The sequence below is a fragment of the Pseudogymnoascus destructans genome (assembly GCF_001641265.1).
Source record: "Pseudogymnoascus destructans isolate 20631-21 unplaced genomic scaffold scaffold_1, whole genome shotgun sequence".
Classification (NCBI taxonomy): domain Eukaryota; kingdom Fungi; phylum Ascomycota; class Leotiomycetes; order Thelebolales; family Thelebolaceae; genus Pseudogymnoascus; species Pseudogymnoascus destructans.
This window is the reverse complement of record NW_020167520.1, coordinates 1,078,475-1,099,197: the sequence shown is the minus strand read 5'-3', so window position 1 is coordinate 1,099,197 and position 20,723 is coordinate 1,078,475. Positions and strand designations below refer to the sequence as shown.

The following is a 20,723-nucleotide window of genomic DNA, read 5'->3' as shown; positions in this document are numbered from 1 at the left end:
CGTATTTAAAGTGAACGGTTTATGCGCCTTGTACGGATACGTTATAATAGCGGTTACGTAGTCATATAACGTGGTTTATCAGTACGTCGGACATATCAGTACCTCGGACACTTTTCCCGAATTTCCTACCCTCTAACTTCACAACGCGTTTTTTCCACCTTTTATTATGTCAGTGATTACCCAAGAAGCAAAAATCATTCTAGCTATCGAGGCTATCCGAACATCAAAAAATCTAAGTCGTCGGAAGGCTGCTAAGCTCTATGAAGTACCTCATTCTACACTCTGCGACAGAATGAACGGCCGAACTACTGTCTACGAACGCCGGCCTGCAATGATGAAATTAACTATACTAGAAGAGGAGGTGGTTATTCGGAATATACTTGATATGGATTCAAGAGGATTTGCACCCCGGCTTGCTGGTGTAGAAGATATGGCAAATTTTATACTCGAATCGCGTGGAGGGAGGCGCGTCGGGAAGCTCTGGGCCCACCGATTTGTACAACGACGTCCAGAATTAAAGACGCGTTTTAATCGCGTTTACGACTTCCAAAGGGCCTTGTGCGAAGATCCTGAACTAATTGGCGCATGGTTTCGACTAGTGGAAAATATGAGGGCAAAATATGGTGTTTTGGACTGCGACTTCTATAACTTTGACGAAACTGGGTTTATGATGGGTGTGATTTGCCCTGCAATGGTTGTTACCTGTGCAGATCGACTTGGCAGAGGTAAGGCAGTTCAGCCAGGGAATCGGGAATGGGCTACAGCGATTGCTTGTATCAACAGTGACGGCTGGAGTATTCCTCCATTTTTGGTAGTTAAAGGCAAGAATCATCTTGCAAATTGGTATACAGACGGCGGCCTTCCACACAACTGGGTTGTTAAACTGACAAGCAATGGATGGACAAACAATGAGACGGGTCTAGAATGGTTGAAACACTTCGACAAACATACTGCTGTTCGTGCAAGGGGTCCATATCGAATGCTGGTGTTAGACGGGCACGAGAGTCATGAATCGGCCGAGTTCCAAGAGTACTGCAAGGCACACAACATTATAACTCTTGGACTACCTCCTGTAATGGTGGGTGCACCAGATATGAGAATCTAGCCACCCAAGGAAGGGATGATTTTACTAAGACAACACACTGTCTTAGAAAAAGAGCCAAAGGGTTGTAGCTTAGACTATTCCACAACGCAGCAATCAGGTGTGTGATGTAGTGAAGTGGTTCAAACAAGTTGCAACAAATGTTGAGTCTGGGAACTCAGGGGTAAGTCAGAGGTTAACACCTCACTGACTTTTCAGAAACAAGGAGTAACAAGATCAATGCTTGGAAGCTTGTAAGAGACGTGGAAGTATGTGCTAGTCGATTTACTGTATTGTCTGCTTGCCCTTTCTTAAGGAAAGGGCAATCCTATTTATGCCAAAGGAGTGTAGTTCTCTCATTTTCCATGACTTTCCATGACTAACCAGGCTTGGTAAATGTATTAGAAATCAAGTGCGACCCACAACTAGCTTGCTAATCATGTAGTGAACGTAAGAGAATCCCATAGAACCATCTCTTGGGTTCCTAGCCTATAGGAAGTGAAAAGGAGGTCCAAGGTCAGAGTACCTATAGACAAATTATGTCATAACTTAACCAATCTTGTGGGTAACTAAGGAGCGATGACGTGTAATAAATCATAGAGGGTTGTAGAAGCTTCTAGAGCTATCGTTCATGTTCCTAGGCCTCTAGTTGGTAGAGATATGCCATGTGGTAGTATTGGCCCACCCCCTTAAGGAGGAGATTTTCTTAATAACTTGTTCAATGAGTGTCCAAATGATATGCCGTGATGTATGTAGCATAAACAGATGTAGTAGAAGAGTTTGCAGCAATCGTTGAGTAGTATTGCTTCTGTTGTTGGTGTGATAAGCCAAGATATGTATGGTGACTTGTAGGTTTGAGGAGGAGATTTCTAAGTTTGCTCTTGAGTTTGATAGCAAACTGAGTGCAACGAATGTCAGTATGACACCTCCCCACTCGTCTCATTTAACTCAGCCACTTGATGTCGGGTGCTTTAGTGTGTTGAAGCGGGCATATGGTCGGCAGATTGAGACCTTCATTAAGGCTCATATCAACCACATTACCAAGGTCGAGTTCTTTCTCGCCTTTAGAGCAGCATATCTGGAATCCATGACAGCCCAAAACGCCCAGTCCGGGTTCCGCGGAGCTGGCTTAGTGCCTTTCGACCCGCAAGCAGTGCTTTCAAAGCTTGACGTGAGGTTACGGACTCCAACTCCCTCTAGACCCTCTACTGCCAACACCAACCCTTGGGTCTCCCAGACCCCTTCCAACCCAACTGAAGCTCTTTCACAAACAACCCTCGTTCGAAATCGAATTGCCCATCACCAAGGAAGCTCGCCAACTCCACTCTTCGGGACAGTTATTGCATTGGCAAAGGGTACGGAGTGACTAGCACATGAGAACACCCTTCTGTCTGCTGAGGTACGTACCCTTCGAGCAGCCAACGAAGCCCTTAGCAAACGCCGCAGGGCTAAAAAGGCTCGTGTCCGTGAAGGAGGTGCACTTATAGTAGAGGATGCACAGGCTATTATCGCACAGAAGGATGTGGATGAGCAGGTACGACGCGACGTACGTGCTGTTGGGGGTAGTCACAAGGAGGGGCAACCGTCTAGGCGATGCTGTGGGATCTGTGGAAAAGCTGGTCATAATGCGCGAACTTGTCAAGAAGCTATAGATATGTCTAGTTCATCTGATTCCGCTTAGTTATAGTTAATTTAATATGTTATGGTTGATTTATTGATATTCAAAGTAGAATGCCAATGAAAAGTGTCCGAGGTACTGATATGTCCGACGTACTGATAAACCACGTTACAGTAAATATATGGATTCGGTGAAACTGGTGATTTACTGTAGATATATATGGCCAGTGAATGAGGATTCGCCGGTATCACCACCTTAATTTGGCCCAGGTACGGCAAAACCGGCCATAGCGGTGGCATAATGGTAGTTGGGTGGTATCGGTGACAGCAAGATCACTGTTCACCGGCCAGGAAACAGTTAATAAGCACAGAAACATTATATTTACTACATAGATATATCTAGCCAGTATCCTCCACCCTTCTGCCACTCCTTACCCAAGTTCTGATGCCACATTTGAGCTGTGGCATCAAGCGGCCACCGAAAGCTCGCATCATAGCTCTCGCGCACCAACCCCCAGACCCCGCACCTACCCCAGGCTGTTTATTTCAAGTTCGTTCAGACCATCGCCAGGTCTTATCCTTTCCTATCCTTCCTTCCGTGCATCGGCCAGCCACCAAGTGTCGTTTATATGTCGAAATGGGTAGCCAGCTACCAAGTGTCGAGTTCGTAGGTCGATGTCGGGCTTTGTGGTAGCACTCTGCCACGTCGACATGTGGTTCTTGAGTATCTATATCAAATTAGATAGCTGGTAGTCATGTAATAGATGAGGGGGGGTTGGGAGACTCACAGTTTGGTGCAGGTTGGACCGGGCAGATCTGCTTTAACGGTTGAACTGAGCAAAGCAAAAAGAAAGAGAAAGGCGCTGGACTTGGCCGATTTAAAAACTGGGCTCGCTGGAGCTAGCTCAGTCGGCGGTTGTCCAGACAGTATCAACGAAAGAAAAGGAAAGGAAAGAAGAGGGGTAAAGCGAAAGGACATAGAGAAATAAAAATACTTACTGGCTGTAATATACCCAAAAACGAACAGAGATAGAGAATATAGACACTTACCAGGCTAGAATATACCCAAAACTGAAAGGACATAAAGAAAATAAAAATAAAAACACTTACCTGACTTAACTGAGTATAGACATGTAGAAACACATGCCCAAGCTGGAGGAAATCAGCTTCAACATACCTCTAAACATATCAATCCACTAAACGAATAAAAAGGAAATAAAAAGGAAAAGAATTGAGGCATTCCAAACATGAAGTTTTAACCTACTGATGTGTGTAGTCGGCCACAAGTGGCCATGACCAGGGACACTGTGTAAGGACAGTTCGAACCAAGGCTGACCTTCAAGTCTGCAGAAGTATCTGAAGTATAATGTGAAGACTTCGATACTCGAAGCAGTAGGACAAGGTATAGTAGTTCAGGCTCCAAAGCATATACTTTATACCACAGGGGTCAAGTGGTGAGACTAACAGGTTGGCCAAGTGGTTCGACTCGAAGTAAGGGAATGCAAAGTAAGTCGAAGCAGGAGGAATTGCAAGAAGGCCAAATAGTATATAATTTGCTAGCTAAAGATCAATAAGAGACATGAGCAATAAGTGCTTATATAACAGTAAAAATCCCTAGTGCCAAATTGTAAGGACACAGGGCACCCAGCTCACAGTAATAGCATATGAGAGTGCGAGTCGGAGGCTAAACGGATGCTATCCTATAGGTCTACTATGAAGGATACAAAAAAGATGAAGGGGGAACCCCGTTGAGTCTGTTTCCTTAACTCCCGAAACGGGCCCGACTCGGTTATCCCAACCCTAGCCCTGAGCCTTCCACCGCAACAGGTCTGCATCGGCCCTGAACCCTATACATTTACCGTCCCCCACTATAGTGTAACTCGCTATATGCTCCTCTACTGGTTCGAAACCCCACCGAGTCGGATTCCATGCTTGTAGTGACTGTAACAGTTCTGAGACAGGTTCTTTGAGTATCTAGGTACGGAGGCATCCTTACACAAATAAGCGAAGGCACTAATTAACCGAACCCTAGCTAAGCGAGCCCTAGTGCAGCAAGCCAATAACAAGAGAGCCTAAGCCAGTAGTCAACATTTGGGCTGATCTAGGTCAGCAAGTGAAGCGAAGTGAGCGAAGTGAGCGAAGTGAGCGAAGCAGGTGAAGTGAATGACATAGTGAAATAAGTACTAGAGACTAAAGCGAATCGAAGGGTCGTGACACAAATATCGAAGGAGTGTCATGACACACTAGCTTGTAGAATGGAAACATAGTCAAACTTACTGGTAATGCGATACATAAGTATGTGCCACCTATGATAGTCGCCCGAAGACACTCCACAGAGTGCTCATAGCAAAGTACCCAAAACAGGGCCAAAATCAGGCTGGGGAAATGCACGTTTTGTTTTTTCAAAAATCCAAAGGCCCCCCCTTTGGACTCTGAAAACCCCATACAAATCCAGAGTCTGTGCACGATTTGACATACCTCAAATTGAGGTGCGCAAGATGGTGTGCATTGCAGACATCCTGGGAATGGCTAGGGAGCGCTCATGCCCGGTGTAATGGTGGGTGCACCAGATGTGAGAATCTAGCCACCCAAGGAAGGGATGATTTTACTAAGACAACACACTGTCTTAGAAAAAGAGCCAAAGGGTTGTAGCTTAGACTATTCCACAACGCAGCAATCAGGTGTGTGATGTAGTGAAGTGGTTCAAACAAGTTGCAACAAATGTTGAGTCTGGGAACTCAGGGGTAAGTCAGAGGTTAACACCTCACTGACTTTTCAGAAACAAGGAGTAACAAGATCAATGCTTGGAAGCTTGGAAAAGACGTGGAAGTATGTGATAGTCGATTTACTGTATTGTCTGCTTGCCCTTTCTTAAGGAAAGAGCAATCCTATTTATGCTAAAGGAGTGTAGTTCTCTCATTTTCCAAGACTTTCCATGACTAACCAGGCTTGGTAACTGTAGTCGACGTAAGAGAATCCCATAGAACCATCTCCTAGGTTCCTAGCATATAGAAAGTGAAAGGAGGTCCAAGGTCAGAGTACCCCTATAGACAAATTATGTCATAACTTAACCAATCTTGTGGGTAACTAAGGAGCGATGGTGTGTAATGAATCATAGACGGTTGTAGAAGCTTTTGGAGCTATTGTTCATGTTCCTAGACCTCTAGTTGATAGAGATATGTCATGTGTAGTATTAGCCCAGTAACTAAGGAGTGATGTCATGTAATGAATCATAGAGGGTTGTAGAGATATGCTATGTGGTCATATCGGCCCAGTAACTAAGGAGCAATGACGTGTAATGAATCATAGAGGGTTGTAGCAATCGTTGAGTAGTATTGCTCTTGTTGTTGGTGTGACAAGCCAAAATATGTATAGTGACTTGTAGGTTTGAGGAGGAGATTTCTAAGTTTGCTCTTGAGTTTGATAGCAAACTGAGTGCAACGAATGTCAGTATGACAACAGTACTCTGGACAGCATTGAATGCGAGCTTCGAAAATGATCGAGGAAGGTTCAGAGAGGCTCAAAGGGCCTCGACAATGCCAAACAGAGCTCCAACCACATTGGGCAAGTTGTGGCGAGGTCAGCCAATGTTTTGGCGGCCTTGGAGAGCCAAGAAGAATAGAGCGCGACAGCTCAGAATGAAGCTCGAGAGCGAGCGGTTGACATGACAAGTGAGAGTTTGAATACTCGTTCAAATGAGATTGAACTTACCTTCACAGTGCCAATTCTGATGGCATATCCTACCTTTACATAGGTAAAGGTCGATTTGGAGACAGAATTCGAAATTTAGAGTGAAATTTACGGTGGGCGAAGAAACCACCAAATACGGAAGGCACGTATCACCTATTTTCATAAAGCCGTATTCAAAGCATCGAAATCGACATCACATAGAGCAATATTGTTGAGATCAGTGGTGTATCTGTATCTGCAGCGGCATAGTTATCACGTTGAGTTGAACAACAGTTCACTTGAATATATGTTTTGTATTGTTGTTCTGAGTGAAGCTATCTACGGAACTATTTGTGGGTGGTCCGCAACCCGATTCGGTTGGCGAGCCACACGCCTAACCAATCAGTCTGAGCAACCTCCTCCTTCAACAAATATGAATAGGTAGATAGATATAGAAATTGAGTTCATTTATTATATCTACAGCTTCACTTTTAACTTGTAAAAGCGCTGCCATCCTCCCAGTTTCCCTTATGTTACTAGGAGGTCTCGAATGAACGCCGCTTGAGCCGGAGTGAAACTCGAAGTATGGATGGGGTCTTTTAGGCAGCGGCACTTTGCTGCATGGATACTGGCTTGGCTTGGGAGTATGAGCTTAGCTTGGTGCACATCTCCGCTGGACTTGGTGCACATCTCAGCTGGACTTGGTGCTTTCGGCGTGTGGGCTTGGGCATTGCTGGACTTGCTGGTTTCGGAGTGATGGAATGGCTGGAATGTCATGGGCTGCTTGTCGTGTCGCTGTCGGGCTGGGCGGAATAGATGATCACATTGAGGCAATCCGGCTGGCATTTGCATGGATGATGGCTATATTATTGAAGCTATATAGAATATAAGATTGTTCCTGATGCCTTCTTTTCCTTTGCTTCCCTGTGTCCCATGCTCCTTCGCCGTAATCATCTTGGTGCCGCTAGCTTCCATATGTTCCACCTCTCCCATCGCCACAATCAAAATGATCACGGCGGCTTTTGCCCCGGCTTCCCTACTCCCAAAGCCTCTTCCCAGGTTTTTGGGTATATATTGAGGCCCGCTTGTCTGTTTACCCTGTCAACTAGAACGAACCGACACTTCCTGTCGACTGCAGCATACGGGCTGCCGCGGTAGGTCTCACTTTCTGCTTCCCTCACTTGTTTTCTGTTCGGCCTTTTGAAGCTACGTTAGAATAAGGTTTTTTCTTATTACCGTATGCTTTTCTTGCTGCCGTATGGTTTTCCTATCACCGCACTGCTTTTATCACCGCGCTTTGCTTTTTGGGTGCGATTCTCACTTTTTTCAACTGCTGGCCACGCCGGCGATGGTTCATTCCGAGTATACTGCCGACTTCTGGCATCCGTAATACCTTGAAGATGGCGCCATCACCGTTTACGGCCTCGAAAATGGTGCTATCACCGAGGCAAAGGCGACTTCAGTGGATATTCATAATCACCGTGGCCAATATATCTCGGTTTTACGAGCAATTACAGCCCAATCCGGGCCACCGAAGAAGGATCGAAAACGGTGAGTCAATTTTACTATTCTACTACGGCTTCTTTTCTATTTACTGGTGCTTGGCGTTGACCGTTTGAGAGGAATCACCGTTGGCATGAGAAACGGGTGGTGCCACCGGAGCACGCACCAAAAACCGTGGGAACACCAGCCCATTTTGGTGACGGTCCCCGTTACCGTCGTGCTACCCTTATTCAATTACGTGAAATCCCGGTAAGGTAGTAACTCATGCCGGATTCATTCGGATCCGGAAGCAAGAACCCAAAACTGTCATATCAGACTCCAGATGAAAGGCAGGCAGGGTTGATTGATATGGATATAACAGGCAGGTCCACGATGTATCAGGACCAGAAATTGGTAATAGCATCATCGTACACGAATCGGATCAAACCAGGAAACAAGAACCGGATACTCCCGGAAATATTTTATTATTTTAAATCGTGATCTTGATGGCTGGTCGTCGATGTTCTCCCACTTGGCGCCGCCTCGAATGATGATTGAATATCCAGGTGGTCGTCACATGACCTCGCTTGTAAATTCCACGCTAAGGGTTAGTCCGCACACTTCTTCACGTCCAGAGCTTTTACGACATTTCCTCTGGCAAGATTCGATAGCGACAGCGACTTCACCACAACAGTCGCCATCATGTCTCTCGTATCGGCCGAGAAGTCGAACTTCCAGTTCATCCTGCGACTTCTAAACACCAATGTCGAGGGAAAGCAAAAGGTCATGTACGCCTTGACCAAGATCAAGGGTGTCGGACGCCGTTACTCCAACTTGGTCTGCAAGAAGGCTGATGTTGACCTCAACAAGCGGTATGCATCCCCAATGCAGTCCACTGTCTGAAGAGCGCAATGGACTAGATGGGTCAAACAACACAGAAACTAATTGAATCAACAGTGCCGGAGAACTCACCTCGGAAGAGCTCGAGCGCATCGTGACCATCATCCAGAACCCCACGCAATACAAGATCCCCGCCTGGTTCCTCAACAGACAACGCGATATCGTGGACGGCAAGGACTACCAGGTCCTGGCCAACAACGTCGACTCCAAGCTCCGTGACGATCTCGAGCGCCTGAAGAAGATCCGCGCTCACCGTGGTCTCCGTCACTACTGGGGCCTGCGTGTCCGCGGACAGCACTCCAAGACCACCGGACGCAGGGGCCGCACCGTCGGTGTCTCCAAGAAGAAGGGAGGTTAAGCGCATCGTTCTGGGTTTGGGATGGATTGGGAGGGCGGAGTATAGCATAGCAAGGGCTTGCACGCATTTTTATGCTGGTGTATCGCTCCTCAGCAGACGCTGGGATATGGGTGTCCTCTACCTCGCTGTGTCAATCTGAAAACAATTAAAAACAATCGGTTCCTTATGTTCTATGTGATTGTGGTTCTGTCTCTCCAGACGGAATTGTGGGCTACGGATCAATTGTCCAAAACTCCGCGGGATTAGCTGACCTGCCGCCGTGTGCAACACCGCTCGGTTCCTCCGTAACGTTTTGTGCACCTTCAATCGCTCGTAGTAACTCTTCTTACATTCTCTATTCTTTCAAGCACCACGTAAAATATGCCCGAGAGGTAAGCGCTGACTATTGGCAATAACTCGATGAAATGGCATTGGGGATGACAAGTAGACCAGTTCCGGCGAGGTCAGAAACCAAAGTTTACTTGAAAACGGTATCCGGATTAACTACAGTGTTATACTATGGTAATCATGCTGTAAATATATTTTTGACAGTATATTGTGTAGCCACGTGATTATCCGTTCCACAAGCGCTAAATATTGACGGAGGTAGCACTCACAATACAGTTCAACTATACTCAAATAATGGCAGCAGACGATGTAATTTAAAAATAATGCAAATCATGTTATGTCCAAAGTATCCTAAATCACCAACACCTTCCAAACCCAAATCAATCGACTATATATGGTCCACAACAATTTAGTTGTTGAACCACTCACCACCGATCCACCTGTTGAAGAAATCCAAGCTGGGCTCGGGTTGGTTCATTGGCACCATGTGTCCAGCGGCGAAGATCCTCATGAATGTGAGGTTCCCGCTCGACTTAACAGTCCCTGTCTTCTCCTCGCCCATCTTTAGATCCTTCGTCTCAGCAGACTTGTAGTCCTTGTGTCCGTTCCACTCGAGCTTATCAGTCCAGGCGCGGTTACCGAGCCAGTTGCAGATGAAGTCGGTGTCACCAGCATAGATAAGCACTGGAATCTGCTCGAGGATGCTCGGGACCAGGCGGTGGAAGGGCTTCATCCAGTCACCCTGGAACAGGAAGTTGCGGTTGATGTCAAAGTTGCACGAGTCGTACGAGGAGACCTCGACACCAAGCTCAGCCTGTACCTCCTTCTTGTTGAGGAATTCAGAGATCCACCCAAGGGCAGAGTAGCACAGGTTGGAGCTGTCCTCACACTTGCTGCGCACGTCGTACACGTTCTGTCCAGTGCGCTGGTAAGGACCCATCATCGCGTTGTTACAGTAGATGCTGGCAGGGACGCAAGACCAGACGCTCTCGCTTTGGTAGCAGCTTTCAATCAAAGACTGGCAGCGTGCAAGGGAGTTGTCCATAGACTGGCACTCGCTCTCCTTGAGAACAGCTGGCCAGCCACCATCACCGCAGGCCATAGGCCTGTAGTACTCGTACTGGGTCAAACCATCAGTCAAGCCATTGCCGATGAGAACCGACTTCAGGTTGATGTTGCGCTTCTTGTGCGAGAGAATCTCGGAGGTAAAAACTGGGATGTAGTGGCCGGCATATGACTCTCCAGCGATGTGGAAGTCCTGCTTCGCATACTGCGGGAATTGCTGGAAGAAGAGGGTGAGTAGTGCATATACGTCCTTTCCTGCGGCAACGGTGTTGCTGACAGAGCCACCGCTGTAGGAGTAACCGACGTTAACGGGCTGGTCGAGGAAGATGACAGATGCATTGGCGTTCCAAGAGTATGGGTTATTGTGAAGCTTAAGGTCCTTATCGATGGATGATGGGCCAAGCTCAAGGAAGAGGCCAGTGAGGGATGAGCAGCCTGGGCCGCCGTTGAGCCAGAGAACGACGGGGTCGTTGACCGGATCATTGCGAGACTCAAAGAACCCTAATACTGTTAATCAAGACTCGTGGACATGGGTTGTCAGGTGCTTACAGTAGAAGAGATGCTTATCGTTCTCCTCGTCATCCAAATAACCGCTGTACTGTTTCACAGTATCAACGCCCAGTTTCTTTGGGTCAACGTGCTTAGCTCTCAGGTTGTACGATTCAAGGTTGCCATCGATAGCCCTCTCCTCCTCGCCATTCGCATTCATAATCTTAACACCTTGTACATCGGCACCCTTCACGATGTAGTCCCATGTGCTATCCGGTCTCTTCTTGCTTGGCTTCGGAGACGACAGGAGGTTTGCCTTGCTCATCTGCTCGGGGAACATCATCGTCACCTCGTCCCAGACGGCCTTCGCCTCAGCGCCCATGTTATTCATGCTCTCCGCCAGCGGACCGAGCAATGAGCTCCAGGAAGGCGTTGCCTTGGAGTCACCAACGATCGGCTCTTGGTGGAGCGGGTTCTTGAAGACATGCTGCTGAGGAGCAACAGCAGCGGTCGCAGCGCCGATGAGGGCGGTAGTGGCAAGGAATTTCATCGTCTGTATCAATATTTGGTTGACGATTGATGTTGTTGGGAATGGTGAGGGGAGATGGTGTGGAAGGTATACGCACTTGGTAGTGGCGACGATGGTCGATGGGGCAAGTGGGCGGTGGGCGGTGCCTGAATGACTGTGTGATGGCTAGCGTCGTTGCTATCGCTACGCTAACGCCTTGGTGGCGGGAACCGGTTGAACTGTCTCTATGTACCTAAGAAGGAATACCAGCAATTTGAGCTAATAGTATATCCCTTTTGTGCTCTATTATTTGAGGATCTTATACAACAATTATAGCCAGTTATTAAAGGTCTTTCTTTATTCCCTTTCTTTTCCATTACAGTTGCTGCAGTTATATTTGGGGACTGTTCACTTCGGATCCGCCAGGTTGCACCATCTCAGAGGCCTTATCCGGGAAATGACGTAAGCTGTATGTTTTTGCCTAGGAAGTATGTCACGTGTCGATATTTCGGGCATCTCCCAGCGAGTCCTGTAAGTTACTGTATGTACATAGCTGAGGATCGGTGCCAGCAATTTAAGCAGATAGTATCTCCCTCTTTATCTGTATCTCTTGAGTAAGGAATATGACAATCATAGCCCGAGTAGTTGCAAGCCTTTATTTTAACTACAGTTGTTGTAATCACTGATGTCACCCAGTCGCTCTTCAGACATTTGGCCGGCACGAGTACAATGATGTTTGCAGCCATGCTGAACGAAATAGAGTATGGGGGATATCTTGTTCGGATTCTGTCTTCCGCTTAACTATTAAGACCTCTCCCTCCATACGAGTTGTTTCGGGAGGGATTCCTGGGGCTTGCCCAGACTCTCCTGCCTGGGTCTCCCATCAGTGGCCACTTTCAGAATATGACAGTTGCTCAGCCTCCGTGAATATATCGAATCGAAGCCATGGGGCGGTTGAACCGTATCCCGTACCTTCCTCTTGGTCACTCGCTTCACCAACCCTTCAATCTTCATGTTTAACTGCCATATCCAAAACCTCGATCCTGCCAGCACCCTTTGTCTCGCTTCCAATAAGATCACTCAGGAGCTTGTATGCTCCTGGCTCCACGAAACCGACAAGCTCCCACTCACTCCCGGTAACTTCTTGTCTCTCGATCTGCTCGACCAGTTCCAGAATCTTTTCCTTAACCGTCATCTTCCTCTCTCCGTCCTCTCCACCGACCTTCTGGCCCTTCAACGTATTCTTAAGCTCCTTCATCGGGCATGTAATCCGTAGGCTCATCCTGGCTCTCTCAACTGGTATGGGCTGCCTTGCCACCAGGGCCTTAATAGCCTCCAGGGCCTGACTCTTTGCGTTCTTCGTAGCATTGACTCCAGTCCACGTTGGCAGATGCTTCTTCTCTTCCCCTTCAGCAGGGGCCTCTGCTCCGGCAGCATTCTTCTCTTGCCTCTCCTGCGATCCAGCGGCGCTGACCATATCCAGCGCCTTTTCGATCATCCCAGTAGTATACACCTTCTTTGTCTTCGGGTCAACCAGCTTTCCCGCCACAATATCAACAATCTCGTTGTGGACACGCTCCAGTTGCGCTGCGCGCTCCTTCTCGCCAACCTGCAGCTCGCCCTTGTTCAATATCTCCAAGATAATGTCATCCTGCTTCACGTCCTTCCCGAACGCCTTCGCCAGGTCTTCCTTCTTCGCCGTCTCGCCCTTCGACACGTTCACGAAGACGTTCGGGATTTGTAAGACCTCATCGAGGTTCTTTTCGATGCCGTTGCGCCATTCGAGCACTTTGTTCTTGTAGCATGCGATTTCGAAGCGCTTCTTGCCTTTCTTGAGTCGCACCAACGAAACGTTTGTGAGTTTGATTTGGTTCGACGGCTGGAAACAGTTAGGCAGTGTCCAGATGTGTAGCAGGGACAGCGGATCTCACGGTCTTGATTCCGACGGGCATTTTTGCGGTAGTGCAGGAGCTGTTTAGGTGTGAGGGTGTTTGATGTTGGGATATGGGAGTACTGTGTTAAGTGCGGCGGTGTGCGGGGTGACGATATTATCCCATCACGTGTGGGGAATCATGACAACGCATGGGCTTCATTTTGGGGCTTGTACCCATTCAATCCCACGGCTACAGGCTGAATAGTAGGCTTTATTTGCTTCTGATTACGTATCTATTCATACTCAAGTGGTTTGGTACCTACCGTTGGGTGAATCTTACAATGTGGTTTACATGTGGGAAAAAAAAGGGATTTAATTTCTTTACAAATAATATTAAATTTCCATATATACATTTTATATTCCAGAACAGAGAACCCTAGTTTATTTAAACAGAGCTTCGTCCATTATTTTAAACACCAATATACAATATCTATGCTATTCTGAACTCTCTGTGGTATTTCTTTAGCATGCCACCGAGATCTGTTGTTTGTGCATGCAATACCCCTCTTTTCAGCCTCGCAGAACAGAGATCACGAAACGAAGACTGAGCTATGGTACCTAGGTTTAATCTCAAAATGTAGAAAGCCCAATTGCTTGATAGATGGTATAATATTAAATCTATACATAAAATAATAATAGGTATTGAAAGGCTATGGAATTGGATATGGACAATCTGGTCGTGCGAGCTCGCTCCAGAGAGGAATTGCGTTGCGGGGTACCACGGCAACGTCATGGTATAGCAGTGAGGATACTTCAGATGTCGCTTGCCCCTTGCCGCCGCGTATTCCAACGACACAGGCGATTGATGGGATGGAACCTTGTTGATTGGGCCAGGAACGACCCAAATTTATTCAGATGGGAGGCCCTGACATGCCTGGATATGACATATGAAGGTCTCTCAAACACGACTACTGTTATAGTTCTTTGCAGAAACCATGAATACGATAGCATTTTCCTCACCAGAGAGTACGTGCCAACATCACAGATCTACTATGATCATCCAAATTGCACCAGCCTGATATTACGAAGCTATATATATAATCGTGGTGGTAAGCGCTGTGCGTTCGCGATTACCAAAATTTACAGGTACTTTTATATAGTAAATTATATGTAAAATGACTAAAGGTAATAAAAGATAGAAATGTAGTGGAATTTTTTTTAATAAAAACGTATATAAACTACGTATTTCACAGGCGAAGCGATCACCTGGGCGAAGCGATCACTGAACTTCCCACCTAAAATTGAGAAATTTACAAGATAAGAACTTAACAACTTCATAATATATTCTAAAAATGTGTGTGTATCCTTATACATACACGTAGATTTTTTTATTTTAAGCTTTAAAGCAATTAGACTAGGAAATATAAAGACCTAGTCTAAATTTCAGTGCCTAAACGTGATATCTTAAGAACTACTGAATAGATTATTCCTAAATGATTAGGTACAAATTCAACTAAATAGGAAAGGCTAGAAATACATTTTTAATATATATTATGAAGTTGTTGTTGAGTTATTATCTTGTAAATTTCTCAATTGTAGGTGGGAAGTTCAGTGATCGCTTCGCCTATGAAATACGTTACCTTAAATGTTCTTTAGCGTTCCTAAATTTAATAGATAATATATATGTATATAATGCTACTTATACTAGAAGCATTTAACTTTTGTAGAGTTATAAAGTTGTTAATTACTAAAAAGGACGTAAAATAGTAGCTATAGAAAATGAAGAAGTTGCGATTTTAGTTAATTTACTATGTAAAATGTCGTGAACGCATCCACATTTATCGCGAACGCATATCGCTTACCACCACGATTATACATTATACTAGAATAAAAAGCACAATTTGTTTCAATTCTCTTATTTTGCACGTCGGAAAAAGATTGTGGTGCTCTTCTTCAAGCCAAGGCATCAGGCCATGATCTCAATGAAAAGGGTTCCCAAAGGGAGTGCAATCAAAAATTCCGCGATCCAAGACCCCGAAGGATATTGGCCGATGCTTGAGTCCCCGATGTGCAATGGAGCTCTCGCATTAGGGCCGAGGATATTCATGAGCATCCTGGCCATCACAAGGTAAGTATGAAGAAGAAAAGAAGAGGTTTATCGAAGGGGGGAGGCCAGATATTTATACTGAACTGGTAGGAACTAAGCGAGTCTCAATCGGGAAATGTGGCAAGTGCAAACACTGCAAACTTTAGCTAGCGCCTGAAAGATGTTTTGCAGCCTGAGGAACCAACAAACAGTTCCATCTACCATTTCAATTTGCACGTGATCTGCCAAAATAAATTCGAAAAAAAAGTTCGGTGGCCCGTGCTCTAAAAGCGGCACGTGAATTCTTGCCCGCTACCCACATCACAATTGTGCTTGGGCAATTTCTCGCTTAGGGCGCACACAGTCGAGATTTCACGAATTTGTGGCTCCCTCTTCCTCCGACTTGGAACTCCCACGAAGACAACGACCAACGACAACGGCAACGACTTGATACCAAAATGGCCATCAAGCACAACCAGCAGATCCCGCACAACCGTAAGAACATCATCAGCAATATTGCGCGCTTCGAATGACCCAGGTACTGACTGTTGATGGATAGATTTCCGCAAGGATTGGCAGCGTCGGGTTCGCGTTCACTTCGACCAGGTACATTCACACCCTCTGCGATGCCCGAAACAAGATCGGGGCGAAGGAAGACGAAACCAGGAAAAGTTCTAACACCCACAATAGCCAGGTCGTAAGCTCAGACGCCGCAATGCACGTCTCTCCAAGGCCGCCGCTGTTGCCCCTCGCCCAGTGGACAAGCTGAGACCAATTGTCCGCTGCCCAACTGTCAAGTACAACCGCCGTGTCCGAGCCGGACGTGGTTTTTCCCTTGAGGAGCTGAAGGTAATTTGCAGCGCAGACGCGCGAGGTGAAGAAGACCGGATATCTGACTGTTTTTTAGGAGGCCGCCATCCCACGCAAGCTTGCACGCACCATCGGTATCTCCGTCGACACCCGCCGCCAGAACCTTTCCGTCGAGTCCGTCACCCTGAACGTCGAGCGCCTCAAGGCTTACCGTGCCCGCCTCATCCTTTTCCCAAGAAAGGCTGGCCAGGCCAAGTCCGGAGACGCCTCCAAGGAGGAGGTCTCCGCCGCCCAGAAGGAGTACACCAAGAGCACCAAGGCCGCATTCCCCCACGCTGCCGCTGTTGCCGTTACCGAGATTAAGAAGAGCGACGTCCCAGCTGCCGTTGAGGGTGGTGCTTACAGAAAGCTCAGAGACTCGAGGAGCGAGCAAAGATACGCCGGTGCGCGTGAGAAGCGGGCGAAGGACAAGGCTGACGAGGCTGCTGCGTCTAAGAAATAAATGTGAGGGTATGGGCATGGTGTTTTTGCAAGTCTGGTTGTGGATCTGCATCAGATTATTGCATTCAAGGATTACTTAGGTGTACTTTCATGAATGCAAAGGGCTTCACAATTGCAGTTATGATGCGAAAATATGTGGATTATGTGATGCGATATGACTTGAGAGTTACGGTAAGTTTTATCCAGCTGAAAAACCCATACACTATACACTGGTTCCATTTTGTCTGCAACTTTCTTGGTTTTACACCGTTTCTCTTTGCGCGAATGCCTTTTATTCGTTTCTCCCTGTACACACCAGCGGCCCCCGCTTCAAATAGAGAAGTCTCTCGGAATATGCACGAAGCCTCATCATGAAGATGTTTTTAGATTCTGTTGGTACATAATCGATTCGGAAAACGCCTTCTGTCCTCACTGGACCTTATCCTTATCCCATCACTTCGAACTTGCCGATCTTGCCCCACTATGGCTCCTTGACTATGCGTGTACGGCAACCCCAAGCTCCACGACATACCAACGTCGAAAGGATTCCCAGGTTCCCTGCCGACCTTGGGGTTGGTTTCAGATGCGGATGTGTGTAACATTCGGGCTGTTGTACAGGATCCCGTGCGATCGGTTGAAGATGCACCTGCTAACCAACCCACTTGCTGAGCTCAGACAATGGTCAAGTGATTCATGGCTACCTCTGGTTGAGCCGTCTGGCAGTTGGCGCGAGAAGGGAAGAGACTGCTGCCGGTTGCGAAAGGTGGCTGACCGGGCAAAACTCGTCTTCAGTAATCAAGGAGAGGACACAGAGAGTAGAGAATCTGCCTGCGGAATAGGGAACATGCACCCCGCGCGAATCCACTTCCCACAATCATGCCCCACGATCATTCCTCACGGCTCAGAGGCTGTTATGTCCCACCAACCTGAGCCCACCTCTCTGCAAATTCCCCAGTCATAAAGCATCACGATAAAGGGCAACGCTTTGAGACCCTGACCTTAACCACCACTTTGAAATGAATCAAAATGCAATTGTCTCAGACAACGACAACAACAACAACGACAACAGCAGCAACAATACCTGAATTCACAAAGAGCCAAATGATTACCCAGTATGACTATGTCTCACTCAGTGCTAGAAGATAAATCGACGCCCGAGTAGGTGAAGACTATATCGGTAACTTGCACCCTCGTACATCTTGAAGGATTAAGAGCCCGTCGAGAACTTGGACTTCCGATAGTAGCGGTCTGCATAGACCTCCTTCCCCACAGCTTCAGCTATCACAAACACTGTAACACGAATATTTCCGACAGGCTTACAGAGGCCGTTGTATCTCACAGTCGAACTGCATGCATAATGTAGAGAGCCGTTCACCATATCACAACCTCGTTTGGATACAGGCCTGTTTTATTTTGAGACTTCATCCTGAGTATGCGTATTCGATTCGTAGGAACCACGGATATGGCACTGGAAAGCACGAACCTCTCTTCCCCGCTCCAATACGGTCCACCACACTGTCACTGTGCTCGGTGGCCTTACGTCTCCTGTTTTACTCAACAGCAACCACAGCTTCCAATAAGGATAACTATTATGTATTACAGTGAACAATAAGCAAGAAGCAGAGAAGACAAAAGAAGACCCTTCATAGGGGCCTGTCTCGTAGACAGTGCTGCTGAAGACCCCCTCTTACCAGTAGCTGAAACCGGTTAGTAAAACGATTGATTGATGTTCCAATTGCAGGAAGACGCAGGCTGTTTGTGGCATGCAATGTCTGTCCTTCTACCCCGTCCTACCAGCGCTTATTTTACTGCAATTCCATCACATCATTGCAGTCTGTAGTGGAGCCGTTGAGGGCTTCCAGAAATCATTATCGGACTCTCCCGTATTTTGGTTCCCCAGAACTATAATTACCAATCCTTCCCCCCACGGTCTACTATCTGAACTTCTAAAATAAGCAAGGATACAAGCCCATAAGACTGCCAAAAAACCACATCTCAACAGTTTCGTCTCTAAAGATGAAGAGAAAAGTATTCGCAGTCTTCTCTGCCGTAGCAGCCGTAACTATTGCTGCCCCAAAACACCACCAGACAACCCTCGACAAAGTTGCCCAAGTTATGGCCATGTACAACATTTAACACGCCTATTTAAAAAATTGCTTGGTCTAGATGCGGTAGTAAAGTATTTGATCGGTGTTTATGTGTAATGATGTACGGTTACGCTCGCGCTACATCCCACTGAGCCAAAAAGACTACAGTGTTCCGGCTCGCCCGGAATACGCGTAACACGCTTTATATACCACATGTCCTATAACGGCGGCACCCCGTTACATTATGTCTAGTAATCTTAAAAAATCGCCTATTAGTGACCTTATTGAATAGAATAATGCATTTTTAATATGTATGGGAATCTCCTCGATTTTGTTTGTTTTTACTCAATACGCAATTATTTTATTTAGAAACTGCGGAAAATGTGAAATGGGGGAAAACAGTATAAAATAACTTGCCTGATGCTGACTCACTTGCTAACCTACCTCTGTCCATACTCTCTTGAAGCGCCAGGATTCAGTAATATGGGTCAAAAATTAGATCCTTCCCCCAATTATCCCTCGTCGCTACCCCATCAGCACCAATTCCAAACGCTTCCAAGATGTCCGTTCTTGGCCTTGCGAGATCTTGGATCTCATATTCTCTGCCAGCATTCTCTTCCGCCACTTTAAGCGGATGCAATTTTCCCTTGTAAAACTCCGCCTGCTCAGGTAAACCCAACATCTCCAGTAAGCTTGTAATACTAAACTCATCATTTCCCGCCTCGACGTACGCCATAAGGGACATAAGCTGGTTCGAATGAGCTTCTCGAGCCCACTGCACAAGCCCTACCACAGTTTTCACCCACATAACCACATCATCCCCATCCAGCGTCCCAGGATGAGCCCTGAACTCGATCGTCTGCTTGATGGCGACCATAGGGTCATCTAGGTTAGAAAATTCAACAGCACACCGATCTCCACCGCAGACTTGAAATTCGCGCACGAGAGCTTCAACGGTACCAAATTTAGAGCTGAATAGGTCCTCAAGAAGGGTGCTAATGGTCCATTTAGGATGAAGCCATGCGTACATCGAGTCGACGCGCAGGGGCATACACCAAGTTTGGCTGTGGCGGTGAGGAGGAAATAGTGTCTGCAGCTGTCCGCGCCATCTCCGACGTGGACATGTAATCCTGTAGTTCTTGTGGCTGCCACACGGAACTCGGTGGAGATAGTTGCGCAGGCGGCGCGGATTTGGGTTAGTGACTCGGGGCGGAAGTATAATGCCGGCGAGATAACTTCAGCAGAGTGCCAGCGGTAGACTGCGCTGTTACAGGGCGCATTTCTGTGCGGAGGATCGATGGTCAGGTCATCGGTTACGAACCAGGTCATGTAATCGAAGATTGGCTGGGGGCCCATCGGAAGACCGGCAGTGTGCAAAGCGACATAAATAGCTTCATGGACTCTGGCACGCTGTTCCGAGTCAGGAGTGAGACGGCGCTGCTCGGGCCGCGCAAAATGGATGCGGCCTGGGTGGGCGGGGTGGGGGTCGTTGTTGTTAAGATGGGTGCTGGCGACAGCAAACTCCAGCTCTACGCCGAAGGTTAGTGGAGTCGTCATTCTTGGGATGGAACAAAAGTACCTGTACTTGATGTGCTAGTTGCAAGTCCGGCTTGCTTTTACGTCAGGTAATTTGGCCCTTGTGTGCTGGTGTGTGCTGGAGGTGTAGCTTGTTATTTTGAGAGAAGTCCTCGATTTTTTCAGGACTATATATGCAACCTTAAAATAAAGAGAACATAAACACATTGTATCCGTTTCAGAGGGGAGCGAAATGTCTGAGGTCCATTGGTTCCTTTCACACGTTGTCTCCTTGTTGGTTTCAACAATGGTAGTTTATTCATTCGACCATGGAAAGCTTCTCATTGGCTTAAAGCCTAAACAACGCCGACTGTTC

The 20,723-nt window shown here is 47.0% G+C and overlaps 5 protein-coding genes across 5 annotated transcripts; 2 read left to right on the top strand and 3 right to left on the bottom strand.

Annotated features, from left to right (window-relative positions):
• The first annotated feature begins 8,492 nt into the window (after nt 1-8,492).
• Nucleotides 8,493-9,267, top strand: RPS18 (ribosomal 40S subunit protein S18B). Its single transcript, XM_024463975.1, has 2 exons — nt 8,493-8,721; nt 8,807-9,267. Exons 1-2 carry the CDS (start codon nt 8,552-8,554, stop codon nt 9,105-9,107), a joined length of 471 nt encoding a protein of 156 aa, XP_024328306.1. The 5' UTR covers nt 8,493-8,551; the 3' UTR covers nt 9,108-9,267.
• Nucleotides 9,268-9,273: 6 nt separating this feature from the next.
• VC83_00279 (uncharacterized protein) lies at nt 9,274-11,685 on the bottom strand. Its single transcript, XM_024463974.1, has 2 exons — nt 11,049-11,685; nt 9,274-11,000 (listed from the first exon to the last, which is right to left on the bottom strand). The coding sequence occupies exons 1-2, from the start codon at nt 11,536-11,538 to the stop codon at nt 9,844-9,846; spliced, it is 1,647 nt and encodes a 548-aa protein (XP_024328551.1). The 5' UTR covers nt 11,539-11,685; the 3' UTR covers nt 9,274-9,843.
• On the bottom strand, nt 11,686-13,530 carry VC83_00278 (uncharacterized protein). Its single transcript, XM_024463973.1, has 2 exons — nt 13,428-13,530; nt 11,686-13,375 (listed from the first exon to the last, which is right to left on the bottom strand). The coding sequence occupies exons 1-2, from the start codon at nt 13,446-13,448 to the stop codon at nt 12,500-12,502; spliced, it is 897 nt and encodes a 298-aa protein (XP_024328550.1). The 5' UTR covers nt 13,449-13,530; the 3' UTR covers nt 11,686-12,499.
• A 2,334-nt stretch (nt 13,531-15,864) lies between these two features.
• On the top strand, nt 15,865-16,992 carry RPL13 (ribosomal 60S subunit protein L13A). The gene is made up of 4 exons (XM_024463972.1): nt 15,865-15,950; nt 16,015-16,061; nt 16,146-16,304; nt 16,363-16,992. The coding sequence occupies exons 1-4, from the start codon at nt 15,914-15,916 to the stop codon at nt 16,765-16,767; spliced, it is 648 nt and encodes a 215-aa protein (XP_024328543.1). The 5' UTR covers nt 15,865-15,913; the 3' UTR covers nt 16,768-16,992.
• A 2,257-nt stretch (nt 16,993-19,249) lies between these two features.
• VC83_00276 (uncharacterized protein) lies at nt 19,250-20,269 on the bottom strand. Its single transcript, XM_024463971.1, has one exon. It carries the CDS (start codon nt 19,881-19,883, stop codon nt 19,308-19,310), a length of 576 nt encoding a protein of 191 aa, XP_024328542.1. The 5' UTR covers nt 19,884-20,269; the 3' UTR covers nt 19,250-19,307.
• Nucleotides 20,270-20,723: the final 454 nt, after the last annotated feature.